Source organism: Mustela putorius, unplaced genomic scaffold, assembly GCF_011764305.1.
Source record: "Mustela putorius furo isolate JIRA1106 unplaced genomic scaffold, ASM1176430v1.1 tig00000129_pilon_pilon_pilon, whole genome shotgun sequence".
NCBI lineage: Eukaryota > Metazoa > Chordata > Mammalia > Carnivora > Mustelidae > Mustela > Mustela putorius.
The window spans coordinates 17,921,359-17,942,696 of NW_025421290.1; the positions used below are offsets into that span (position 1 = coordinate 17,921,359).

A 21,338-nucleotide genomic window follows, 5' to 3' on the forward strand; every position below is an offset into this window, starting at 1 on the left:
AGGAGACTTTAATAACCATTGAGGAGCTCTAACTTGTGTGAAAGCCAAGAATGGTCCAGCCTTCTGCATTTTAGTGATGGGTTCTAGGGGAAAATATGATTTTTTCCCCTCATTTATTTCAGGGCAAAGGGAAACGACACGATTGTATTGTAATACTGGGAATGTAACAAAATGTGGTCCGAGAAAGGCCCAGATTCTAAATGGGTTGCCAGATGGAGGGGGAGACAGCGGAGACCCCATGAGGGCACAGAACTAGCTCGGACTACAGTTGGGAGCCAATCAGAGGTATGATTTTAAGGACAGCTTTCAGTTATTACTAGTGACACTTTCTAGTGATTTCAGATGAACTGCGAGTGGAGTCTGCCTGTAGAGCTACGGTTGGAGCACTTAAAGGGAGGAATCCTCCCCCGGTGAGCTAGAGACTCAAGGTGAACTTGACACCAGGCGAACTTGACTCAAGGGAAGAGCCACTCAAACAAGTGTGAAGTAGAGAATTCATGTCCGAAGTTCAGAGAATAAGGACTAGAAGCTTAGCAGTAAATGTCAGAATACTGGCGAAGGCCAGGCACTTAGTGTCTTATTTTAAGGCTCTCTCATCTTAGATCATCTCAGGCAAATAAGGCAAGACACTTTGAATTATAAGGATAGGACTGAGAAAAGGGTAGGAGACAGCAGTTTCAGTTGAGCAGTTTCAGTCACTGAGATTGGGTGTATCTATCTTGTCTTCTAGAGAAGAGAAATCCTGGGAGAGCTGGTGTCCTGTGACTTCCTTAGCCTGGGGTAGGAACATTAATAGCCAGTGGCTTGTAAGTGGCCAAAAGGGTTTGATGATAAAAGGAGAAATGTGAAAACAACTTGTGTTCTTATTTAGGATGGCTATGTAAAGGAATCTTCAGAGAGCCATTAGAAAATGTCTTGGGGGGGGGGCGTATGGGTGGCTCAGTCATTTAAGCATATGACTCTTAATCTCAGCTCTGGTTTTGGTTTCAGGTTGTGAGTTTGAGCCCTGCGTTGGAGCCTACTTTAAAAAAATAAAAAAAAGTCTAGATGTTTGGGAGATTATTTTATTAAAGGCTATCCAAATGGTCTGTCAATATAATGTATCAACCATATAATGCTGTCTGTGTGTCTCTGTCAACTCTGTCAACTTTTTCTTAGTGATGCAGGAAATAAATCTATATATTCTTGTTATTAATAGAAAGTCAAATAAAATGAAAATATACAGTTTGGAAGATAGACCTCTTCACCACCATTTCACCTCTCTGCCATCTAACCGCCAGTCTTTCTTTGGTGGTAGCCTCCACCAACATTTGGTATTTATCCGTTTCTTTTTTTTCCCCACCCACCCCCTCAATATTTCGGCATACCCTCCCCCACTAAATACCCAGTCCTTGGGCACCAGTGATAAGGGGAGCATCAGAATTAAAAGCTTAGAAATCATCCACTGATCAACGTGGTGCCAATGATCTTAAAAAAAAAAAAAAAGGAGAAAAATGCAAAAGGTCATTCCCTTGTGGTGACATGATGTACATGTTTTTGGGAGCTAAGCTATTCTGCAATCTGAATACCGCTAGGAGGTTGGCAAAAACTCCTGGGGGAAGAAAGAGGCAAACTGATTAGCTTTATTATGCCCACAGGAAGGTATTTCTCTAAAATGATTACTTTGTGGGTAGCATCAATCCCAGAAAATTTTCAAAGAAAGTTGTTTCAAAACTGTTGTGTCAAAAAAAACCAAAAACAAAAAAAAACCCAACCAACTGTTAAAATCACAAAACTGTTGTGTTGACAAGGAGAAGAGAGTAGACATGATTCATATCCATCTTTAGAGAATGAGTAAAGTCTGAGGGAATGTGCTTCTGTTACTACACTTGCACTTAAGCTTAGCTGAGAGACATGAAACTGTGGGCAGATTAAACTTCTGGGTCGTGTTATCATTCTGGCATTGTTTCAGACAGAAACATGAAAATCATGATCCACAGTGGGCTTCCAAACCAATGTATTTGGTAGACACCCCAATTCTTCCAGAAAATGTACTCTCTGTAAAGGCAGGAACCACATTTTGCTGGTCTTCAAAATGTTTTTCTTGGTTTTTCTATTAAGCATTTGCTGATATTCCCAAGAGGCTATGTGTGGACTTGAACAGACGCCATCTTCTTTTCCTGTCGGAGCAAAGTGTGACAGAGTATGGCCTCAGTATCTGTGTGTTTGTTGCTCAGTCATGGTCCCTTCTTAGCTCTGTTACTGTTTAGTAAATGTTTGTGTGATCTTAGAGTTTAAGAACGGAATTGTTTATTTGACTGAGTGAAATAAAGGGTCCTGAAACCTTCGGTGAGATAGTCAAAGAGTCTAGAGCAGTGATGACTGAGATGGCAGCTCAGGAGGCAGGACTGCCTGGTGGGTACGTGCGTGGCTCTGCGGTGAGAGATCCCAGACCCGGGTTCTGGCTCTGACACGACCTCAGTGATCTTCGTCACATTACGTATCTCTTTCTAAGATTCATTTTCTTCGTGTGTAAAAGTGGCCACACTAGTAGTATTTTCCTCACAGAGTCGCTGTGATTGAGTAAGATTGTGCCTAAAAGCACTTGGTGGGTTAACAAGTGTTCAATAAATAAAACCATCTCTCCAGATTTCTCATGAGCTTTCTGTTTTCTTGTGAAGCTACTACATTATTTTCGGATGGAACTATTTTGTGTATGGTGGTGTTCTGGAGGCTGCTTATATGTAGAGGCCGAACATAAAGCCTAAAATGTTCATCTTTTTCTAGATGGTTTTTCCACATGTAAATATGTGAATCGAATATCCACAGTGGCTCAGAGTCTCTTCAGGCGCCATTCATAACTTCTGCGGGTCCTGAGATTCCATGAGTACTGTCCTGCTAGGATCAGTCTTCCTCCTGGGGAAAGGTTACATTCCTAATTTTCTCCCGTCTGTTACAGTTTTACACCTGCAGTGGAACTCAAGGAGAAAGGAAAGAAAGGCAAAGCAATACACTTTGCTGAAACTGATGGTCCCGCTACAGATAGGTATAACCGTCTTCCCAACCGTCACAAGCGCTGCTCATAGCTCCTCTCAGCAGAATGGCTCAAGTTGTCACATATTCTAAGAAAATATTATTTCCGTTACTGGCGGTTGGTGTGTAGATACCCATTAAGGAAAGAACATGCACTGTTTCTCCACAGTGGGAGATGTTACAGTAGTCCCTGCAGATATATCCCCGTGATAATTTGGCTCATAGCAAAATTTCAAAATTTTTACCTTTTTTTTTTAAATCTGAAAATAGTAGCTACACCATAAATAGATTGTCTAAACAGATAGGTAATAGGTGATTTAAATGATCTGTTTTGGATGGAATTGGTGGTTACATTTTATATCAGGTAGTGTGCATTTCTCCTACCCCTCACCTGGTGAATGTAATGTTTAATAAAATGCGTTCCAGAATTCTCCTCCATTAAACAAAACCCATTTTGGGGTTTTGACACTCAGGCTCTCCTTCCTTTATAGTAAAAGCCTCGTGTACCTCAGGATCAATTAAATACAACTTGAGACCTTTCAGACCACCATTAGAGACTGTTCTCTTCCAAAACAGGTTGACAGATAAAAAGTTTGTTTCGAGAGAGGATAAGTCACCTAAAGCCTTAGAGAAACAAGGTCAGCAGGGCAACGTGACACTACATGATGCTAAATGTGAGTGACTGTCTCGGCATCTTCCTATATCCTGAACCTCTGCGACGGCCCTTTGTCCCTCTCTCAATTGTTCATCTTCTCTCCTTTCAGTTGTTGCTTTGTTTTTGCTGCAAGATACCGAGATGCAGCGGATCTGTTCTTTTACAACATTTATGAGGTACGCAATGCTTGTGAGACATTTTAGACCTTTTATCTTTAATCTGGAGCAATTCCGACTGATCAATGATGACAAATATGATTCTGGAGAAAGGACATGGGTCTGGCTTTATGCAGCCATGCCCTCAAGGAGTCAGTCTCGGAGATGAGACCAAAGACAGAAAACCAGAAGTCACAGGAGCCCAAAAGAAAGCCCCAGAGCGAGTATGGAGAGCACATTGTTGAAGTCCCATAAAGACTATGTTATCTTTCTCTAATGGTTAGAGGGTGTACTCACTCACTGAAGTGAACTCATTCACATGTTTGGAGCCCGAGCAGGTAGTAGTGCATGATTCTGGGTGAGCTGCTTGACCTTTCTAAGCCTGTTTCCTCAGATACAAAATCAGAAGTAATTATGTCTTGGTCTGGCTGTGCGTGGAAAGTGCTTGTCATGGCGCCACACTTGCCAGTGCTCAATGAAAACTGGGTACCCAAAGATTGGGAGCCCTCCCACATTCCCTTAGCATTCAGCAAAGGCTGCTTGTGGGGCCTGAAGCTTTATTCTGCAGCAGGAGCACACTCAGCCTGACTACAGGGCACGCTGGGAGCACTGGCCAGTCAGTGTCCCAGAAGCAGTCTTCAGTTAGAGTTGTGCTAGACGGAGAATTGGTATCCCAGCTTCCTTCTGTCTGGATAACTCTGAGAAATTTTCTGCACTGTCTCACAGAGCCCCCCACAGGACTGAACTGCATCTGTCTACCGGGGTAATGAACTTGTTAACACTGCTTGCTGTGTGGGCTTCCTTCCCTTTCTCGTCCGGTCCGGCTTCCCCACCCTGATACCGATGTTTCCTGTGGGCACTTCCTAAGTAAACTACTTAACTCTCACATCTTTGTCTCAGAGTCTGTTTCTGGGAGAACCCAACCCAGGACAGGTAGTTACTAATGTTGTGGAAAAAAAATGTGCAGTGTTCATCTTTGTCTGGTTGTCAAGGTATAGTTGAAGAAAGAGTGCCAAATTCTAGCAAATTTGCATTTGCTAGAAAGGAAGCAGCAAAAATCTTGTAATGTTGAGAAAGAAGACAAAGGCTTCTAGGTTTTTTTTTTTTTAATTTTATTTTGTTTATTTATTCGGCAGAGAGAGTGATCACAAGTAGGAAGAGCAGCAGGCAGAGGTGGGGACGGGGAGCAGGCTCCCTGCTGAGTAGAGAGCCTGATGTGGGGCTTGATCCCAAGACCCTGAGATCATGACCTGAGCTGAAGGCAGAGGCTTAACCCACTGAGCCACCCAAAAGGCTTCTAGGTTTAAAACAGATGAGATGGGATCGTGAATCAGTGTAACCTTTTCCTAGAGCAAAACTCTGAAGCTTTAATGTGCCCTAGCATATTTCATATATATACCATGCCCTAGCAATTTCACTCCTAGGAAGTTACTCAGAGATGTGGCCATAAGGATAATTATTCGAGCAATGTCAGTAATATTTTTAAAAGACGTGCATATCCATCATATTGAGGACTAGTTAAAAAAATTATTAGATTTAGAATACTTTATCCAGCTTTTAAAAGAATGAGGAGAATCGAAACATGGTATCGTGGAAGGAGATCCATGCTAAGCTGTTAAGTGACAAGAGCAAGTTGTAAAGACTTGTGTATATATAGCATTATCTTCATTACCAAAGAAAATTTTAAGGCATATATTCATGCATATGTGTGTTGGTGGGGGAGGGCCTTATCTGTAATGGTCTGTGCTTTGAAAAGTTCAAGAAGGATTCATTCCTCTCTTGGCTGTCACTTGGAAATAGGATAGGAGTATGGTAGCAAAGGAGTGAGAGGACTTTTTACTTTACACATGTATACATTTTTTTAAACAATGGAAAATATTATTAATGAAAACTTCTTAAAAATTAAAACTAGTTGATAAGCAAAATTGTAATTTAGTGTGTGACCCATCTCCCCTAAAAAGTTTGGTCTTAAAAATCAGATTTCTTACATCTTCAGTAGTATAGAGGATAGAATTTTAAATGGTGAATCAGTTGTGTGATAGGCATGATAATGTGTATTTCTGCATATTCTTCTGTCATGTGCCCATGTATTCTTAGGATAAGTTTTATGTTTAAAATATGTTTATACTACATGTTAACTAACTAGAATTTAAATAAAAATTTGAAGAAAAAATAAATATGTTAGCATTCATTTCTTTCCTTCTTTTTTTGCTCTCCCCATAGGAATAAAAATCTTGACAATTTCCTCATGGCATTGTTGTACTATTTGTCTCATTACTTGGAAAAAATCTCCCTGGAAAAGAAACCCAAAAGCTATATGGTGTAAGTAGGATTTCGTAGTGCACTTTAAAGTTGTTTTATTGCCAGTGTTAAAACCAAGGTAAAGAAATGATGGAAATATTTAAAGTTTTGGGGTATACAAAAACATCTTATATGGGAGGAGGTCATCTGTTCTTAAAGCTAACTGAATAATTCAAGTGTTTTTCTAGCAACAGAATATTCCAGACACTGTAAACCAGCACTGCCCAGTAGAAATATAATGAGAGCCATGTATGTAACTTAAAATTTTTCAGTAGCTATATTTAAAAAAGTGTAAGAGATAAAGGTAAATGTATTTTATTTTTAATAAAATACATTTAATTTAATTTAATTTTTATTTATTTGACAGACAGAGATCACAAGTAGGCAGAGAGGCAGAGAGGCAGGCAGAGAGAGGAGGAAGCAGGCTCCCCGCTGAGCAGAGATTCCAATGCAGGGCTCGCTCTATTCCAGGACCCTGGGATCATGACCCGAGCGGAAGGCAGAGGCTTTAAACCACTGAGCCACCCAGGTGCCCCACATTTAATTTAATTTTAATAATGTATTTTATTTGGGGCACCTGGGTGGCTCAGTGGGTTAAGCCGCTGCCTTCGGCTCAGGTCATGATCTCAGGGTCCTGGGATCGAGTCCCACATCCCCACATCGGGCTCTCTGCTCAGCAGGGAGCCTGCTTCTCTCTCTATCTCTGCCTGCCTCTCCAACTACTTGTGATTTCTCTCTGTCAAATAAATAAATAAAATCTTTAAAAAAAAAATAATGTATTTTATTTAATGCAGTGACTCAAAAATGTCATTGTAACATGTAGTCAATATTAGGAAGTTACTGATGACATACTTTACCTTTTTTTTTGTAGTATGTCTTTGAAATCTGATATTTGAATTACACTTACAATATACCTCAGTTCAGACTAACCACAGTTAGTGCACAATAGCCACATGTGACTCATGGCTGTCATATTGGACACTGCAGATAGAGATATTGGTTCTCTGGTTTTTATGCTTATGAGATTCTTGCTAGGCCTTTGTAAGCATCTAGTGAAAAAAACTAAAAATTAAAAAAATTAATAGATACAACCAAAATGATATTCCATATCACAGAAGCAAACAAGATTTCTTAGGCTACATAGGAAGAATTTAACTGCTTTAGGCAGAGGTGGCTCCAAGCTATACAGGGCAAGAATCTGGAAACTCAGAGTCCAGAGCAGAACAATGCCTCTCAGGCTTGGTGACCTTTTGTAAGCCATGGAACTTTCCAAGTGCCCAGGCTGCCCTCCCCAGTATATGTGGAACCAACCCAATGATTTAGCTGTTAGAAATGCTGTCAGAGTCATCAGTTCCTTGCTGTGGAATGTTTTTAAAAAGCAAAATCCGTGGGTACAACCAAGCAGTTCGAAAAACATTTTATGGATAGATAAATGTATCTGGACAGCAGTTTTGTAAAGAACCAGATAAATAATTCAGATACTGCTACTGCAGTGAAGCCATCATAATATACCACATCCGCATTATTTTAGGGCTGCCTTCACAGCAGGGCAGCCAGAGATCATGAGGAGGTTTTTTTTTTTTTTTTTTTTTTTTTTCTTTTCTTTTATTTATTTATTTGGCAGAGGAGAATTGGAACCCAAGCAGGGGAAGTGGGTGAGGGAGAAGCAGGCTTCCGGCTGAGTAGGAAGCTGGATTCGGGCTTGATCCCAGGACTCAATCCAGGACCCTGGAATCATGACTTGTGCCAAAGGCAGATGCTTAACGACTGAGCCACATAGGAGCCCCTTGTGAACTGTTTCAATGGTGGCAAGCAAAAGGGTTTAGCCAGCTGGAGAGGCTCAGAAGGTTTGAGGAGTCCTACCATCCCCGAAAAAGACCTGATGAGACTTTGACAGCACATGAGCTTATATTTTATGTGGTGTTTTCTATTTCTGAGGGTTACTGCTAATCTAGCAGAGACCTTTGTTTCATTTCTATATTTATAGGAATAGACAACAGAGAAAAAGATTTCTTAGTTGTTTTTGAAATACACTAAAACTATTAGAGCACAGTGGTGTAAGGTAGACTTTCTTAGAAGGAATCAGTTACAGAATGACAGAAAAATCCAAGCCTTAAAATGATTGGCTCTATGGTGGGATTCTAAAATAATTATATTAACGTTTCACTTTCAGGCTTCCAGTAGTCAGTCAGTTTCCTTTAAATATAATAAATAAATATAAATAAAATAAATATAAAATAAATATAGACTGTATTGAGATATCTGGACTTAAATAACTTTAAGTAAAAAATTGATTTCAGTCAAACTAGTGAGGTAGAACAGGGATAATGGTAGTATCTACTTTACGGAGTTATCATCCAGATTAGATGAGATAATTCATACTGTTTTAGCTCAGAGGTTGCTCCTTGGGACGAAGGCCTACAACCTGTGAGAGGAGAGTGGGAAGGGGTACCGAGGTATACGTTGGTGGTTTTAGATGATTCAGGCCCGAATTCCAGAAGAAGGAACCTTATCCCCATTTTACAGATGAAGAAGCTACGGCTCAGAGAGGATAAGGAGCTGGCTGGAGAGGACTTGCCTAGTTAGTGATGGAGCTGAGATGGGAGCCCAGCTCTACCTAACTCCCCAGCCTCTCAGCCTCTGCAGTGCGTCTGCCACCCTGTCCCAGTCAGCAGAGCTCTCTTATACAGAGTTTATCCATTTGTAATTACGATTTGTAGCTTCTGTCAAAGGCAAAATTCTGCAGTTTTTAAAACTGGTATTTTTCAAGTTATTACATCTTCATAATTATAATTTTTTAATGGTGGCATAACTTCCCATCCAGCTAATGTGTGTTATCGACTGACTGACTTACCTATTAAGAGGCAGTATAGTACAAATAGTGGTTAAGGGTATGGACTTTGTTGCTGGAATAAATCCTAGAGGGACTGATATGTTAAGTTAATAAATGTCAAGTCCTTGAGCAGTATTTGGCTGTATTCCTACAGCCTGCATTACTACTCCTTTCCCCCCTCCATTTTATATATTTTTAGCAGTTGCCGGTTTTCAGACAAATAGGTAATAATTGGATATCTTCATGCATTAGATTCCCCCTTAATTTTGGATAATTTTTTTAAGAAGGAAAAATTTCCAGGAGAGATCATTGGATCCAAGTTTATGGTCAATCTTATGGCACTTGAAATTATCATCACGTTTTTCCCAAAGGATTATATTTAAATGCCAGGCTCTATGCAGACCTACTGAATCAAGATCTTGGACAGAGGGTAGCATTAGGAATCTACACTTTTAGCGAGTATCCAGGTGATTCTTACATATATTTAATCTTGGGGACCAGGGACCTAAAAGTTTCAAGGCATTTTGTTGTTTTGTTTTCAACAGCAAGGGGGCTGTCTTTGCTGCTGGCAGTTCTGGCACCTTAGGGGTGAGAAATAAGAGGGTGGGGGCTGCTGAAGGAGACAGGGAGGAGGTAGGCATAATGATGGGCATTGGGGTGCAGTTGTTTGGGTTATATGAAATTTGGGTATTTTAAAGCTGGAACTCGCTCTATCTATTCCATAAACTCATTTTTATTCCAGTGACTCACAGGACTTCTCATCGCATGTGATAACATTTTGTGCTTTGTAATATCTCTATTATCCTTACACCCCTGCCTCCACAGCATATCCTCGTATCATCAGTCTAGTGGTTGATATCAGAGGGGGCAGTGTGTTGTCCCTGTTGTTTAAAGTGCATTTCAGGGGCGCCTGAGTGGCTCAGTGGGTTAAAGCCTCTGCCTTCAGCTTGGGTCATGATCTCCGGGTCCTGGGATCGAGCCCCGCATCGGGCACCCTGCTCAGCGGGGAGCCTGCTTCCTCCTCTCTCTCTTTGCCTGCCTCTCTGTCTCCTTGTGATCTCTGTCTGTCAAATAAATAAATAAAATCTTTAAAAAAAAAAAGTGCATTTCATGGGGTTTAAGTCTTTCTGAAAATTAAAAGGCAGATAAAAAGCCAATGACATTTCACTTTTTTTTTTTTTTAAATATTTTATTTATTTATTTGACAGAGATCACAAGTAGGCGGAGAGGCAAGTAGAGAGAGAGAGGAGGCAAGCAGGCTCCCCAGTGAGCAGAGTGCCCGATGCGGGGCTTGATTCCAGGACCCCGGGACCATGACCCAAGCTGAAGGCAGAAGCTTTAACCCACTGAGCCACCCAAGTGCCCCGAGACTTCACTTTTCTATAGCCATCATTGGAGTGTATTGTTAGAAATATAGTTTCCAGGGTGTCTGGGTGGCTCAGTGGGTTAAAGCCTCTGCCTTCGGCTTGGGTCATGATCCTGGGGTCCTGGGATGGAGCCCCGCATCGGGCTCTCCGCTTAGCAGGGAGCCTGCTTCCCCCTCTCTGTCTGCCTGCCTCTCTGCCTACTTGTGATCTCTGTCTCTGTCAAATAATAAATAAGATCTTAAAAAAAAAAAAAGAAATACAGTTTCCTACTATATTGTACCACAAAAATTCTATTTAGGCTCCAGACATGCTGTAACCTAAGAACAGGTTGTTTTTTGGAAATTTTCATTTGCAATTCAATTGGAACTGGGGAAGTGTTTTCACAGGGAAGTAAGGTTATTATAATTGATGCCAAAGTTCCCAGAGGAGTGGTCCACACATGCTTACTCAGCAAATATAGAACTGTGAGAAGGGAACCGTTGAGAAGGTCGAACATTGAACCTTCAAACTTAGTAGCAAAATCAGGAGCCCAGGGGATGCTGGAGGGAGAGAACGTCCTTTACTCTTTTAACAAAACAGCAGGGAAATGGGCTGCTTGCTGCCTCAGAAACCAGTGTAGGTAATTTGTTAGTTGAGCTATTCTGTATAAATTAGCTTGGCCTATATGTAAGATTAAGGATACATACTATAAAGAATCTATAAAAAAGTGAAAATTCACCATAAACTCGAGATACTGATTATAATGATAAAAGTCAAAGGGCTTGGAGGCCCTCCCTTAGCTCAAATGGAGTAAATGAAAGGGGGAGGTGAGATGCGTTGACTCACTTGTGTATTTCTTTCAAAATAATTTACACTTCTGGCCCAAATGAACCCACATGATCATTTTCTCTTTCAGGGGCCTTGTGGAGAAAAAAGAGATGGAACTGGTTATAAGTAAGTTAGAGGCGGCGCAGAAGTACTTGGCGCAGAAGTACTGCATGCTCGTGCTGGGCTTGGCCATGCCTGATAAGCATCACATGTGCTGTGGAAAGTAAGTGCACACTTACGAGTTCTGTGAGATCCTTCCTTGCTTGTGTGGTCCTCTCTGGACCACTTTTGGTGCCTTTGAGAAAGTTTCCTTTTTGACTGTACAAAATAACTGGGCTCGGGGGACGCTCAGCCCCAAATATAGGTGCCGTTTTGTTTGGGAAAGCCGAGTTTGGGAAGAGTCCCAGAGTTTACACTGTATACTTGCTCAGTGGCATTTTGCTCTCAACCTGGAAGACTTCCTGTTGCCGATCATGGCCACATGGCTGCCAGGGGCAGGAGGCCTGGCATGGGCCGGTTTTGAAGGGGGCACTGGGTGTGTCTCCTGCCCTCCCGCTGCTCGTTTTACAGCAACGATAGAGAGCGGAGAGCCGTGGGTACAAGCTAGGAGGGTGGGGATTAGGGAAGATGACCTTGTTTGTGGGGAGATACTTTTTTCCTTAGACTGACAGTTTATGTATCACTGTAATTAAAATTTAAGTATCTTGTGGGTCACTGGGCTGGCTCAGTCAGTATAGCATGTACCCCTTGATCTTGGAGTTGTGAGTTCCAGTCCCACATTGGGTGTAGAGATCACTTAAAAATAAAATCTTAAAAAAAAAAAAAAAAAAAAGTCGTATCACAGGAGAATTTGGAGGCATCAAGAAAAAGCTCTGATCCTTAATGCCCCCTCCCCAACCCCCTTCTCTGAGTGGTTTTTATTTTATTTATTTATTTTTTAAAGATTTTATTTATTTATTTATTTGACAGAGAGAAATTACAAGTACACTGAGAGGCAGGCAGAGAGAGAGAGAGAAGGAAGCAGGGTCCCTGCTGAGCAGAGAGCCCGATGCGGGACTCGATCCCAGGACCCTGAGATCATGACCTGAGCCGAAGGCAGCGGCTTAACCCACTGAGCCACCCAGGCGCCCTCTGAGTGGTTTTTAAAACAGGCTCAAGAGCCACAACATGGTCATGGCTAGAACTCCTTACTTTTAACCTTATAGGAAAGAACAGAATTCATGGTTTCTCTCCGCATTCCCCACATTTTTAAAATACAGATTGTGTTCTACATTTTCTGTGTACCTCATTCTGTTACTCTGCTTACAGAACCTCACCTACAACTTTGAATAGCAACTATAGGTGTTCTGCTGTGTGACATACCAATTTGCCTCACCATTCCTTATGTGCAAACTTACGGGATTTCAGTTTTTCTGCTTTATGGTGTTTCTGCGTCGGATATCTTCATATAAATTACTTTGTCTATTTGGGCTCTTTACTTATGGCTTATAACCCAGAATGTATTTACCTAGAAGGCATCAGTAGTTTTCTAGCTCTTGTTGCATACTGCCAGATTGTTCTCCAAAGAGTCTAGAACGTTTTGTACCACCATCAGCAATAAGCATACCTAGCTCTATTAGATTAACATTTTTGATAGCTTAAAGTTTAAAAAAAAAAAAGCTTAAAGATATTTTATTTGACTTTGAATATCTTTCATGACTGTGGGGTCTGTGCTGTTTTTCTGTATAAAATAATTTATTGCCTGTTTATTATATTACTATTATAATTAATTGTTAAATTAATTACTGCCTTATCTAGTTTTAACCATCTATCATCTGGAAAGTGGGTAATTTATGTGTCCTATAACGAAGCTTGGCCATTTGTTTTTCTAGTTTGTTGCTTGCCTTTGATGTTTATATTTTTACACTTTATGAAAATATTTAAAATCTTTGACTATTTCTATCTTGTTTCTGATGCTGTTCAATAATCATGCAAGTTCATCATCAGCTTCACAGTTTCCTATTCAATCACTTTAAAATTACATTTTCTCAGTGGTGCCTAGGTAGCTTGGTCAGTTAAGTGCTGTAACCTTGGTTTTGGCTCAGGTGATGATCTCAGGGTTGTGAGATCAAGCCCCAGGTTGGGCTCCATGCTGGGTATGGCGCCTGCTTGGGATTCTCTCTCTCCCTCTGCCCTTGCCCTTCCCCTATTAAAAAAATTTTTCTCACATTACTCTAATTTCTTCTGTCTTCTAAGTATCACTTTAGATTGAAAAAACTAGAATTTGAGGTTTGAATTAGTCAGCTTGGGCTGCTGTAACAAATTACCACAGACTGAATGGCCTGAATGGGTTAAACAGCAGAATTGTATTTTCTCATAGTTCTGAAGCCCGGAAGTCTGAGATCAGGAGGCCAGCATTGTCCAGTTCTGGTGAGAGCCCTTTTCCGGGCTTGTAGACAGCTGCCTTCTCACTGAGTCTCTCCATGAATGAAAGAGAAAATCACTGGGCTCTACTTCTGTGACTTCATCTGAACCTAATCGCCCCCCCAAAGCCCCACCTCCAAATGTTACCATGATAGTGGTTTTTAAGGCTTCAACATATGAACTTGGGGTGGGGCTAGGGAGACACAAATATTCAGTCCACAGCAAGGTTAAAAAAACACACTGTAGGGGTCCTGGGTGGCCCAGTTGGTTAAGCAGCTGTCTTTAGCTCAGATCATGATCCCAGAGTCCTGGGACTGAGTCCCGTGTTGGGCTCCCTGCTCAGCAGAGAGCCGCCTTCTCCCTCTCCCTCCACCCCTCCCCACTGCTCCTGTTCTCTTGCTTTCTTACACTCTCTCTCAAATAAAAAGTAAAACCTTTATTTAAAAATGAAAAAACCTACCCTAAAAAAAAACACAAAACAGAAAAAGACCTACTCTAAAAAAGTAATTGTATTGGCAATATTTAATGTTTAATTTTTAAAGATTTTTATTTTTAAGTAATCTTTACACCCAGTGTGGGGCTCAAACTCACAACCCTGAGACCAGGAGTTGGCGTGCTCTACCGACTGAGCCAACCAGGTGCCCCTTAATGTTTAATCTTTAAACGCATGTGTGCAGGGACACCTGGGTGGCTCTGTTGGTCAGGTGTCCTCGGACTCTTGATTTTGGCTCAGGTCATGATCTAGGGTCTGTGGGATTTAGTGCCTTGGGCTCAGCGGGGAGTCTGCTTAAAATTCTCCCCCCTCTCTCTGTGCCTTCCTCCCACTCATGTGTGCACACTCTTTCTTTCAAATAAATAAATAAATAAATAAATCTTTAAAAACATTAAAAATAAAAGCATATGTGCAGCACAGACTAATTTTGAGACTGAGAAACCCAAACTGAACAATTCTATCATAATTAGAGATTTTATTGTATCTTTTAGTTCTCTGGATGTAGAGCCTACACTTAAATTATTATACTTTTAACAGTACATTTTTATTACAATGTAATTTTTATACAGACTTTTAAAGAACTCATTATGCTTGAAAGATATGAATTGCCTGGGTTTAGTACTGGTTCCTCTCCAGGAGGTGCTGGTCTTTTTTGTGGTTGTGTGCAACATCACCTGATTTTCTCCTGGCTATTGGATCGCAGTTTAGAAAAGCATCAGTTTAGACTTTAGAGTTCACCACCCATTACTCACAGAACAGATTTCATACAGGTCATTGAGCCAACAAAGGATATCAAGGAAAACAGATTACAGCATGTTTTTTGCCAGTAAAAGTTGTTCATTGGCCATGGGCCTTGATTATGTCCTAGAATGGCGTTTATATTGTTCTTCCGGCTATTTTTATCTAGAAGGTGAGGACAGTTTATTTTGCTAGTCAGGAGTGATTACCTGATTTTAATACATCATTCTTTCACTTCCAGTGTGAATAAGCTAATATTCCCCTGAGAACATTCTCGTGTATTTTCTGACTTTTTGATATACACATACTTAATATTGGACAAGGACACCTTATGCTATTTGTCTCTGGAGTTAAATTAGATATTTCAGAAGAACCAGCAATTTGGGGGCTGTTGTTAATTTAGTGCTTTCATGTTTCTCGAAAAGTAGGAGGACATGCTTTTCTATTCTAAATACATCTGTAAAATCCTGATAATGCAAAAGCTTTGGCACGATTTTGATGAATGTGTTCAGTAAAAGATCTCTGTGTTTGCCAGGATAGATAAGAAAACCTCTTCATGGCATACGCTGTAGAATTAGATCTATTCTTTGTTTATGGCCAACTCCGGCGCCAATCCCACCTCTGTCTTGGGATTTCTACCTCTTCCTTTGCTCTCAGTGCAAGCTGTCGCCTGGTGGATGACCAGAGAGTCTGGCATAGGGATGAGTATACTTGAAGCTCAGATTTATAAATCATCCTTAAACCCCACTCCCCACCCCACCCTCCCAGTCTCAGTTCAATAAGGCCTCTTTCCCCTCCCCCAAACAAATTCCTTTGATATTCTGTTCCTTTGTACAGAGTAGGCCTTGACCTTCATTTAAACTGGATTTCTACCCAAAGCAGCAGGGGGGTTAAGTGGGAACGAACTTTTTTTCCTTTAGGGCCTTGAGATGCCATTGGCCTAGCTTCCCCACACCCTCCCAGGAATGACTAAAAATATGTTACTTTCCTCATTGTAGTTTAGAGCTGAGAGTCTAAGGTAGCAAGAAGGAGTAAGAAAGCATCATAACAGGCTACTGAAAACCTCTGCGATTTCCCCCAGGCTGGCTTTCTCCCCTTTTCTTCAGAGTTTGTCCTCACAGGTAAAATGGACAGCATTTTTGCTGACTAGCATTAGCGTGGTAGCCACTTGCCGCATGTGTCTGTTGAGCACTTGGAATGTAGCTGGTCCATATTTAAATGTGCTATAAATGTAAAATATACACTTTACAAACAAGTTACAATTGAACAAAATATCTCATTGATCATTCTAAAATGCAGATTACATATTAATATTTCAGGGTTTGAATACAATAAGTATATTATTAAAATTAATTTCACCTGTTCTTTTTACCGTGGCCACTAGAAATTTTTAAATTACATTTGTGGCTTGCATTATATCTCTTTAAAAAAAAAAAAACTTATTTATTTGACAGAGTGAGAGAGGGAACACAAGCGGGGTCGGGGGTGGGGGGGTTGGTGGGAGAGGGAGAAGCAGGCCTCCTGCTAATAAGCAGGGATCCCCAATGTGGGCCTTGATCCCAGGACCCTGGGATCATGACCTGAGCCAAAGGCAGATGCTTAACAACTGAGCCACCCAGGTGCCCCTGCTTGCATTATATTTCTATTGGATTTTGCTATTGTATAAAGTCTCATTCAATTTGCGGAAGATTTGAATTGTTTAAATTTGTTATTTTGCTCAGTAAATTTTTAAATTTATAGTCAGTTTATAATTATTAGGTACTTAATATAAAAATTATAAATTAAAATTAAAAAGAAGAAAAATTGCACCCAGAGATGAATTTGCTGATTTAAGCTAGGATGTTCCCAAATGTGCACTTTCTCTGCCTCCATTTCTTGGGCTCATTTCAGGTTTATATGTGGAGCTAAATCAGAATGGTAAGAAGAAACCTGTCTTCTGTACTTGATTTCTGTTGGTAGGCTCTATCAGTTTGCTTTGGGCTTTAAGGGAGAAAGAAGTCCCAGTTTTCTGGCATCTTGAGGGGAAGGGGAAGAGGTTCATAGTACCTTCTCTTCTAACGTTTAAAATGAGAAGAGAGAAGCCTGGTTGGCTCAGTTGGAAGAGCGTGTAACTTTTGATCTCGGGGTCATGAGTTGAAACCCTACATTAGGTATAGAGATTCTGTAAATAAAACTTAAAAAAAAAAAAAAAGAAAGAAAAAAGAGAGGGGCACCTGTGTGGCTCAGTCAATTTAGTATCCGACTCTTGATTTGGGCTCAGGTCATGACCCAGGATCCTGGAATCCAGCCCCATATCAGGCTCCCTCCTCTGCAGAGATCCTGCTTCTCCCTCTCCCTCTATCCCTCCCCACCACTCACTCTCTCTCTGTCTCTCTCAAATAAATAAATAAAATCTTAAAAGAAAAAAAAAAGGAGAAAGAAAAAGAGGAGAACGTGCGTGTTGCCTGCGCCCTCTGTCATTTCAAAACCTCGCTGACACGGTGCCATTTTGAGTTGCACAAACCTAAGTGCTGCTCTCTGTCTTCTCCCAGAAGGCAGGCTGACTTAGTCTTCCCCAAACCGAGTTTGGTTGGTACTTGCTTCGGCTTGGCAGGTCTGCCTGGTGTCCGGTGTCCACTGGCAGAGCCGTGGAAGGGTGGAACGGGCACATAAGCACTCCTGTCGAGTGGAGGCTGCAGGTGGCGCAGACGGACAGAAGGACGCAGAGGCCTGTCCTGAAAGCTTCTGCTGGCTCCGTAGTTGACTGTGTTCAATCCGCAGACTCATCTAGAGGAAAGGCTTGTTTCCCTAGAGTTCTGGTTACAGTGACAGATGTGGAGAGCGGACAGGCCCGAGTTTTGGTACAGACTCTGTCCCTAATTACATATGTCTTTGGGCTTTGGTCTCTTCAGCTGTAAAGTGGGAATAATAATGCTGACTACGTCATAGAGATCTTAGGACGACTAAATATGACCATGTAAAGGGCTTAGCACAGTATTGGCATGTGGTCCGTACTTACTAAATGTGCACTGTATTGAAGGCCTTACTTCCTGGTTGAAGACTTGCGCACAAGGAAACCGGTGTAGGAATGCAGAGGCTGCAGGAGGAGAGGGATCCACCCCAGTAAAAACTGAACCAGTGATTCTGTGTGTCCCCTGAACGGAGGGCTAATTTGGGCCCACACAGATCATGAAGTCCCTGAGGGTTTGGGTCATCTTCCCCAGACCACTGGAGTTCAGGAGGTTCTTGAAAGCCTGATAGCAAGGGCCAGTCCTGGGAGTCGTCCTAAGCAAAACCAGAAGCAAGTCCAGGATCAGCCTGGCAGTGCCTGGGTCTAGCCTTGGCCCCTTGAGTGATCAAGTGATTGCAGGTGCACAGCCTTTTCCATCAGTTCTCAGGTCCTCTGCAGGTCATGCCTGCTCTCCTCAGGCCGGGATCAGAACTAGAATGGCCTCTCTTGGGGAGGGGAGGCCAAGTTCAGTAAGTGTGCCTGTGCCGGTCCAGTGTCCTTAACGTTGAATTTGTATTGCAAGGATTCCTGAGCAGATGCCTGCCTTTAAGAGCTGTGGCTCAGCATGTATACTGCATCTAGTGCTTTCTCCAGTCAACTGCAGATTTTAAGATCTTTTAAATCTTTTTAGGATTAAGATGTTTGATCTTTGTCTTTTTCTCTACTTTAGACTTCCCCTTAGTTCTCTGTTTCCCTACTGATTAACACCCCATGTTACCTCTTTACCACCTTCCCACTCTCCTTTCTCCCCATCTCTCACATCACCAAAAACATTCATAAGAACACATTTCCTGCTGGCTTGTGTATCCTGAATTTATATATATATTTTTTTTTCTTTTTTTTTTTTAAGATTTTATTTATTTATTTGACAGACAGAGATCACAAGTAGGCAGAGAGGCAGGCAGAGAGATTGAGGGGGAAGCAAGCTCCCCGCAGAGCAGAGTCCGATGTGGGGCTCGATTCCAGGACACTGGGATCATGACCTGAGCTGAAGGCAGAGGCTTTAACCCACTGAGCCACCCAGGCACCCCCTGAATTTATATTGATTAACTTTTGACCAAACACGGTAAGGGTTTTGATCTGGATAAACTAAGAAATTGAAGAAAAAGATGTTGGGATTCACAATGCCTTTGGACAGCATTTATGTAGCTAAATAGCCTTGGGGCCACGGTAATGGTCTTGCCAAGAGGCCTTTGAAGATAGGGGCTTGCCTAGATCACTGAAAGACTGAGCTTCCTTCTCAACCTATAGTTGTGATTTGTTGTGTTGCAGGGAGAAAATATCAGATACACAAAAAGACTGGAAATTCTTTGAGGTGAGTCACTCATATTTTGGGACTTTTCTCTTTCTATGAACCATGAATAACAAATAGCTGTTTGTCAGGCACTTATTTTTAGTGAATATCTTTTCTTAAAAGGATGCTAACAAGCTGTATGCTATATCTTAAATTTTTGGTCTCGTTTTCCTCCTGCAAAGGCGAGTACCTGTGTATTTTCCACAACTTTTCAGGAGTGCGGGGAAGTGGGGTCACTTGGGTTTGCGTCTGCTTAGCAGAGTTACATAGACAGGTGGGAGTTTTACTATCATCCCTGTGGGTTGTGATTCTTGTCTGTTTTCTGTCGTAGTCCTTTTATACTTTCTGTACATACGTAGCTTGGATTGTCTTCCGACGTCAGCACTTCGCAGAGATTGAGGAAGAAATAGGGAGGCTCTTCCGTACCAATATGTTCAATATTCCTCGGAGGAAACGCGAGGATGAAGAATCAGGAGGGGAAAAGAAACGCATGACTTTTGTACAATTCAGGTACGACCTTGTGACTTCCCAAAGCTCAGGGACATTTCTAGAAACAGAATGGTATAACCTAAATGTCTCCTCTCCTACCCCTTACCCCCAGGAGAATGATGGCAAAACGCCCAGCGATTAAAAAAGCCATTAACATGCGCTCTCCAGTCCTGTCTACTCTGCTGCCATCTCTCAGAGAAAAAGCTCAGAATGTCTTTGAGAAAAAGAATCATCAAGGAGGCATCAAACTCCCAGCCCAGATACAAGAGCACACGGAAAATCTAGAGTCTGTGCCCATGCCAATGTAAGTGGCTCAAGGAGAGGGAAAGGAGAGCCTCAGCATGTCCTAGGTTGGGCCAGGAGGCAGACACCACGCCTTGTCCAGAAAGTTGAACAAAGATGAAAGCCAGCTTCTTACCCACCCCTCCACCTCTCCACCTATTTCCTTTCCCAAGCAGCTCTTGGTACACCCAGCTAGACTAGAAAACATTGCTAGAAAGTTATGCTAGACTTCAAATAGCTCTAATTCGGAGGTATGGGTAGCCGACTTTACAAGGCTGAGGTTTCTTCATTAGAAGAACCATCTCTGGGAAATGTGGGAAGGCCAGTTACAAAACCTTATGTGGGCTGAAATTTTGGATTCATACTTAAGACCACAATGTGGGGGGCCGCCTGGGTGGCTCAGTGGGTTAAGCCGCTGCCTTCGGCTCAGGTCATGATCTCAGGGTCCTGGGATCGAGTCCCGCATCGGGCTCTCTGCTCAGTAGGGAGCCTGCTTCCTCCTCTCTCTCTCTCTGTCTGCCTCTCTGCCTACTTGTGATGTCTCTCTGTCAAATAAATAAATAAATTAAAAAAAAAAAAGAACCACAATGGGGGTTCATGGAAATAGGGAAAACTTAAAAAAAGTATATATGTGTATATGTATATGTATGGGTGTGTGTGTGCGTAGCTTTGGCATGTACACACACAAACACACACATGCAGGCACAACCATAACCATACACCTTATTCATTGGCCTCACCGCTTCAGTTATACCAATAATTCTTTTCACAGAGTTGGCATCTTGGGGGAGCCTCGATGTCTGTTCAACCCCCATACCCTTCTCCCCCTTGAACCAGAAGAAAACACGAAAGCGGATGGGAAACATTCCTCCCTGATAGAAAGAAATAACATGAAGATCCAGGATACACTGAACATAGTTCTGAGAACACTGTCGTCTCAAACAGCATTCCCTAAATGATCGGGTACCTTCTGTTTCTGTAATTCAGTCCCCGTATTTGAAGTAAACTACTCTGACTTAATCACTTTATACAGGACTAATATTTATTGTTATTAAACAATTTTAATTGTTCAAATTATTTTGTTGAAAGTTCAGTAGTAGACAATCTCAGAAACCTTTAGAAAAGCTCATTTTCCTGTATTTACTAGTTTGCTGTGTTATTTAATTACTTCCTTGGCTTTTGTGTGACTGTTTAGAGTAACATATTAGGACATTTAGCCAGTATTCTAGTGGACTAGTAAAGAAACATTCTGTGTTTATTTGTTCCTACGTTCATTTTTACTATATGAGAGAAGATGTTTGGGACATTTGAAAACTAAATTTTATAAAAAAGGAAATTAAAATATTATTAAAAGGAAATCTTTTTCTGTGGCTTTATTATTATTGACATTGAGATATAAAGTATATATGATTCATTTAAAGGTTTTTTTTTTTTTTTTTTAATTTGACAGAGATGCGGTGAGAGAGGGAGCACAAGCAGGGGGAGTGGGAGATGGAGAAGCAGGCTTCCCGCTGAGCAGA

At 41.5% G+C, this 21,338-nt stretch overlaps 1 protein-coding gene across 9 annotated transcripts in view; it reads left to right on the forward strand.

Moving 5' to 3' along the window:
- The window catches only part of PPP1R36 (protein phosphatase 1 regulatory subunit 36), a 31,426-nt gene extending 10,588 nt beyond the window's left edge, over positions 1-20,838 (forward strand). For 4 of the 9 annotated variants that reach the window (XM_045070418.1, XM_045070416.1, XM_045070401.1 and 1 more), the window contains 9 exons: positions 2,939-3,025; positions 3,589-3,686; positions 3,777-3,843; positions 6,046-6,144; positions 11,219-11,353; positions 19,026-19,068; positions 19,379-19,557; positions 19,649-19,840; positions 20,591-20,838. In XM_045070418.1, the coding sequence (XP_044926353.1) occupies positions 2,939-3,025; positions 3,589-3,686; positions 3,777-3,843; positions 6,046-6,144; positions 11,219-11,353; positions 19,026-19,068; positions 19,379-19,557; positions 19,649-19,840; positions 20,591-20,777 (1,087 nt within the window). In that variant the 3' untranslated portion in view covers positions 20,778-20,838. Of the gene's footprint in view, positions 1-2,938; positions 3,026-3,503; positions 3,687-3,776; positions 3,844-6,045; positions 6,145-11,218; positions 11,354-19,025; positions 19,069-19,378; positions 19,558-19,648; positions 19,841-20,590 lie in introns of all 9 variants that reach the window. The other 5 variants (XM_045070412.1, XM_045070396.1, XM_045070398.1 and 2 more) reach the window with 3 other exon arrangements.
- Positions 20,839-21,338: the final 500 nt, after the last annotated feature.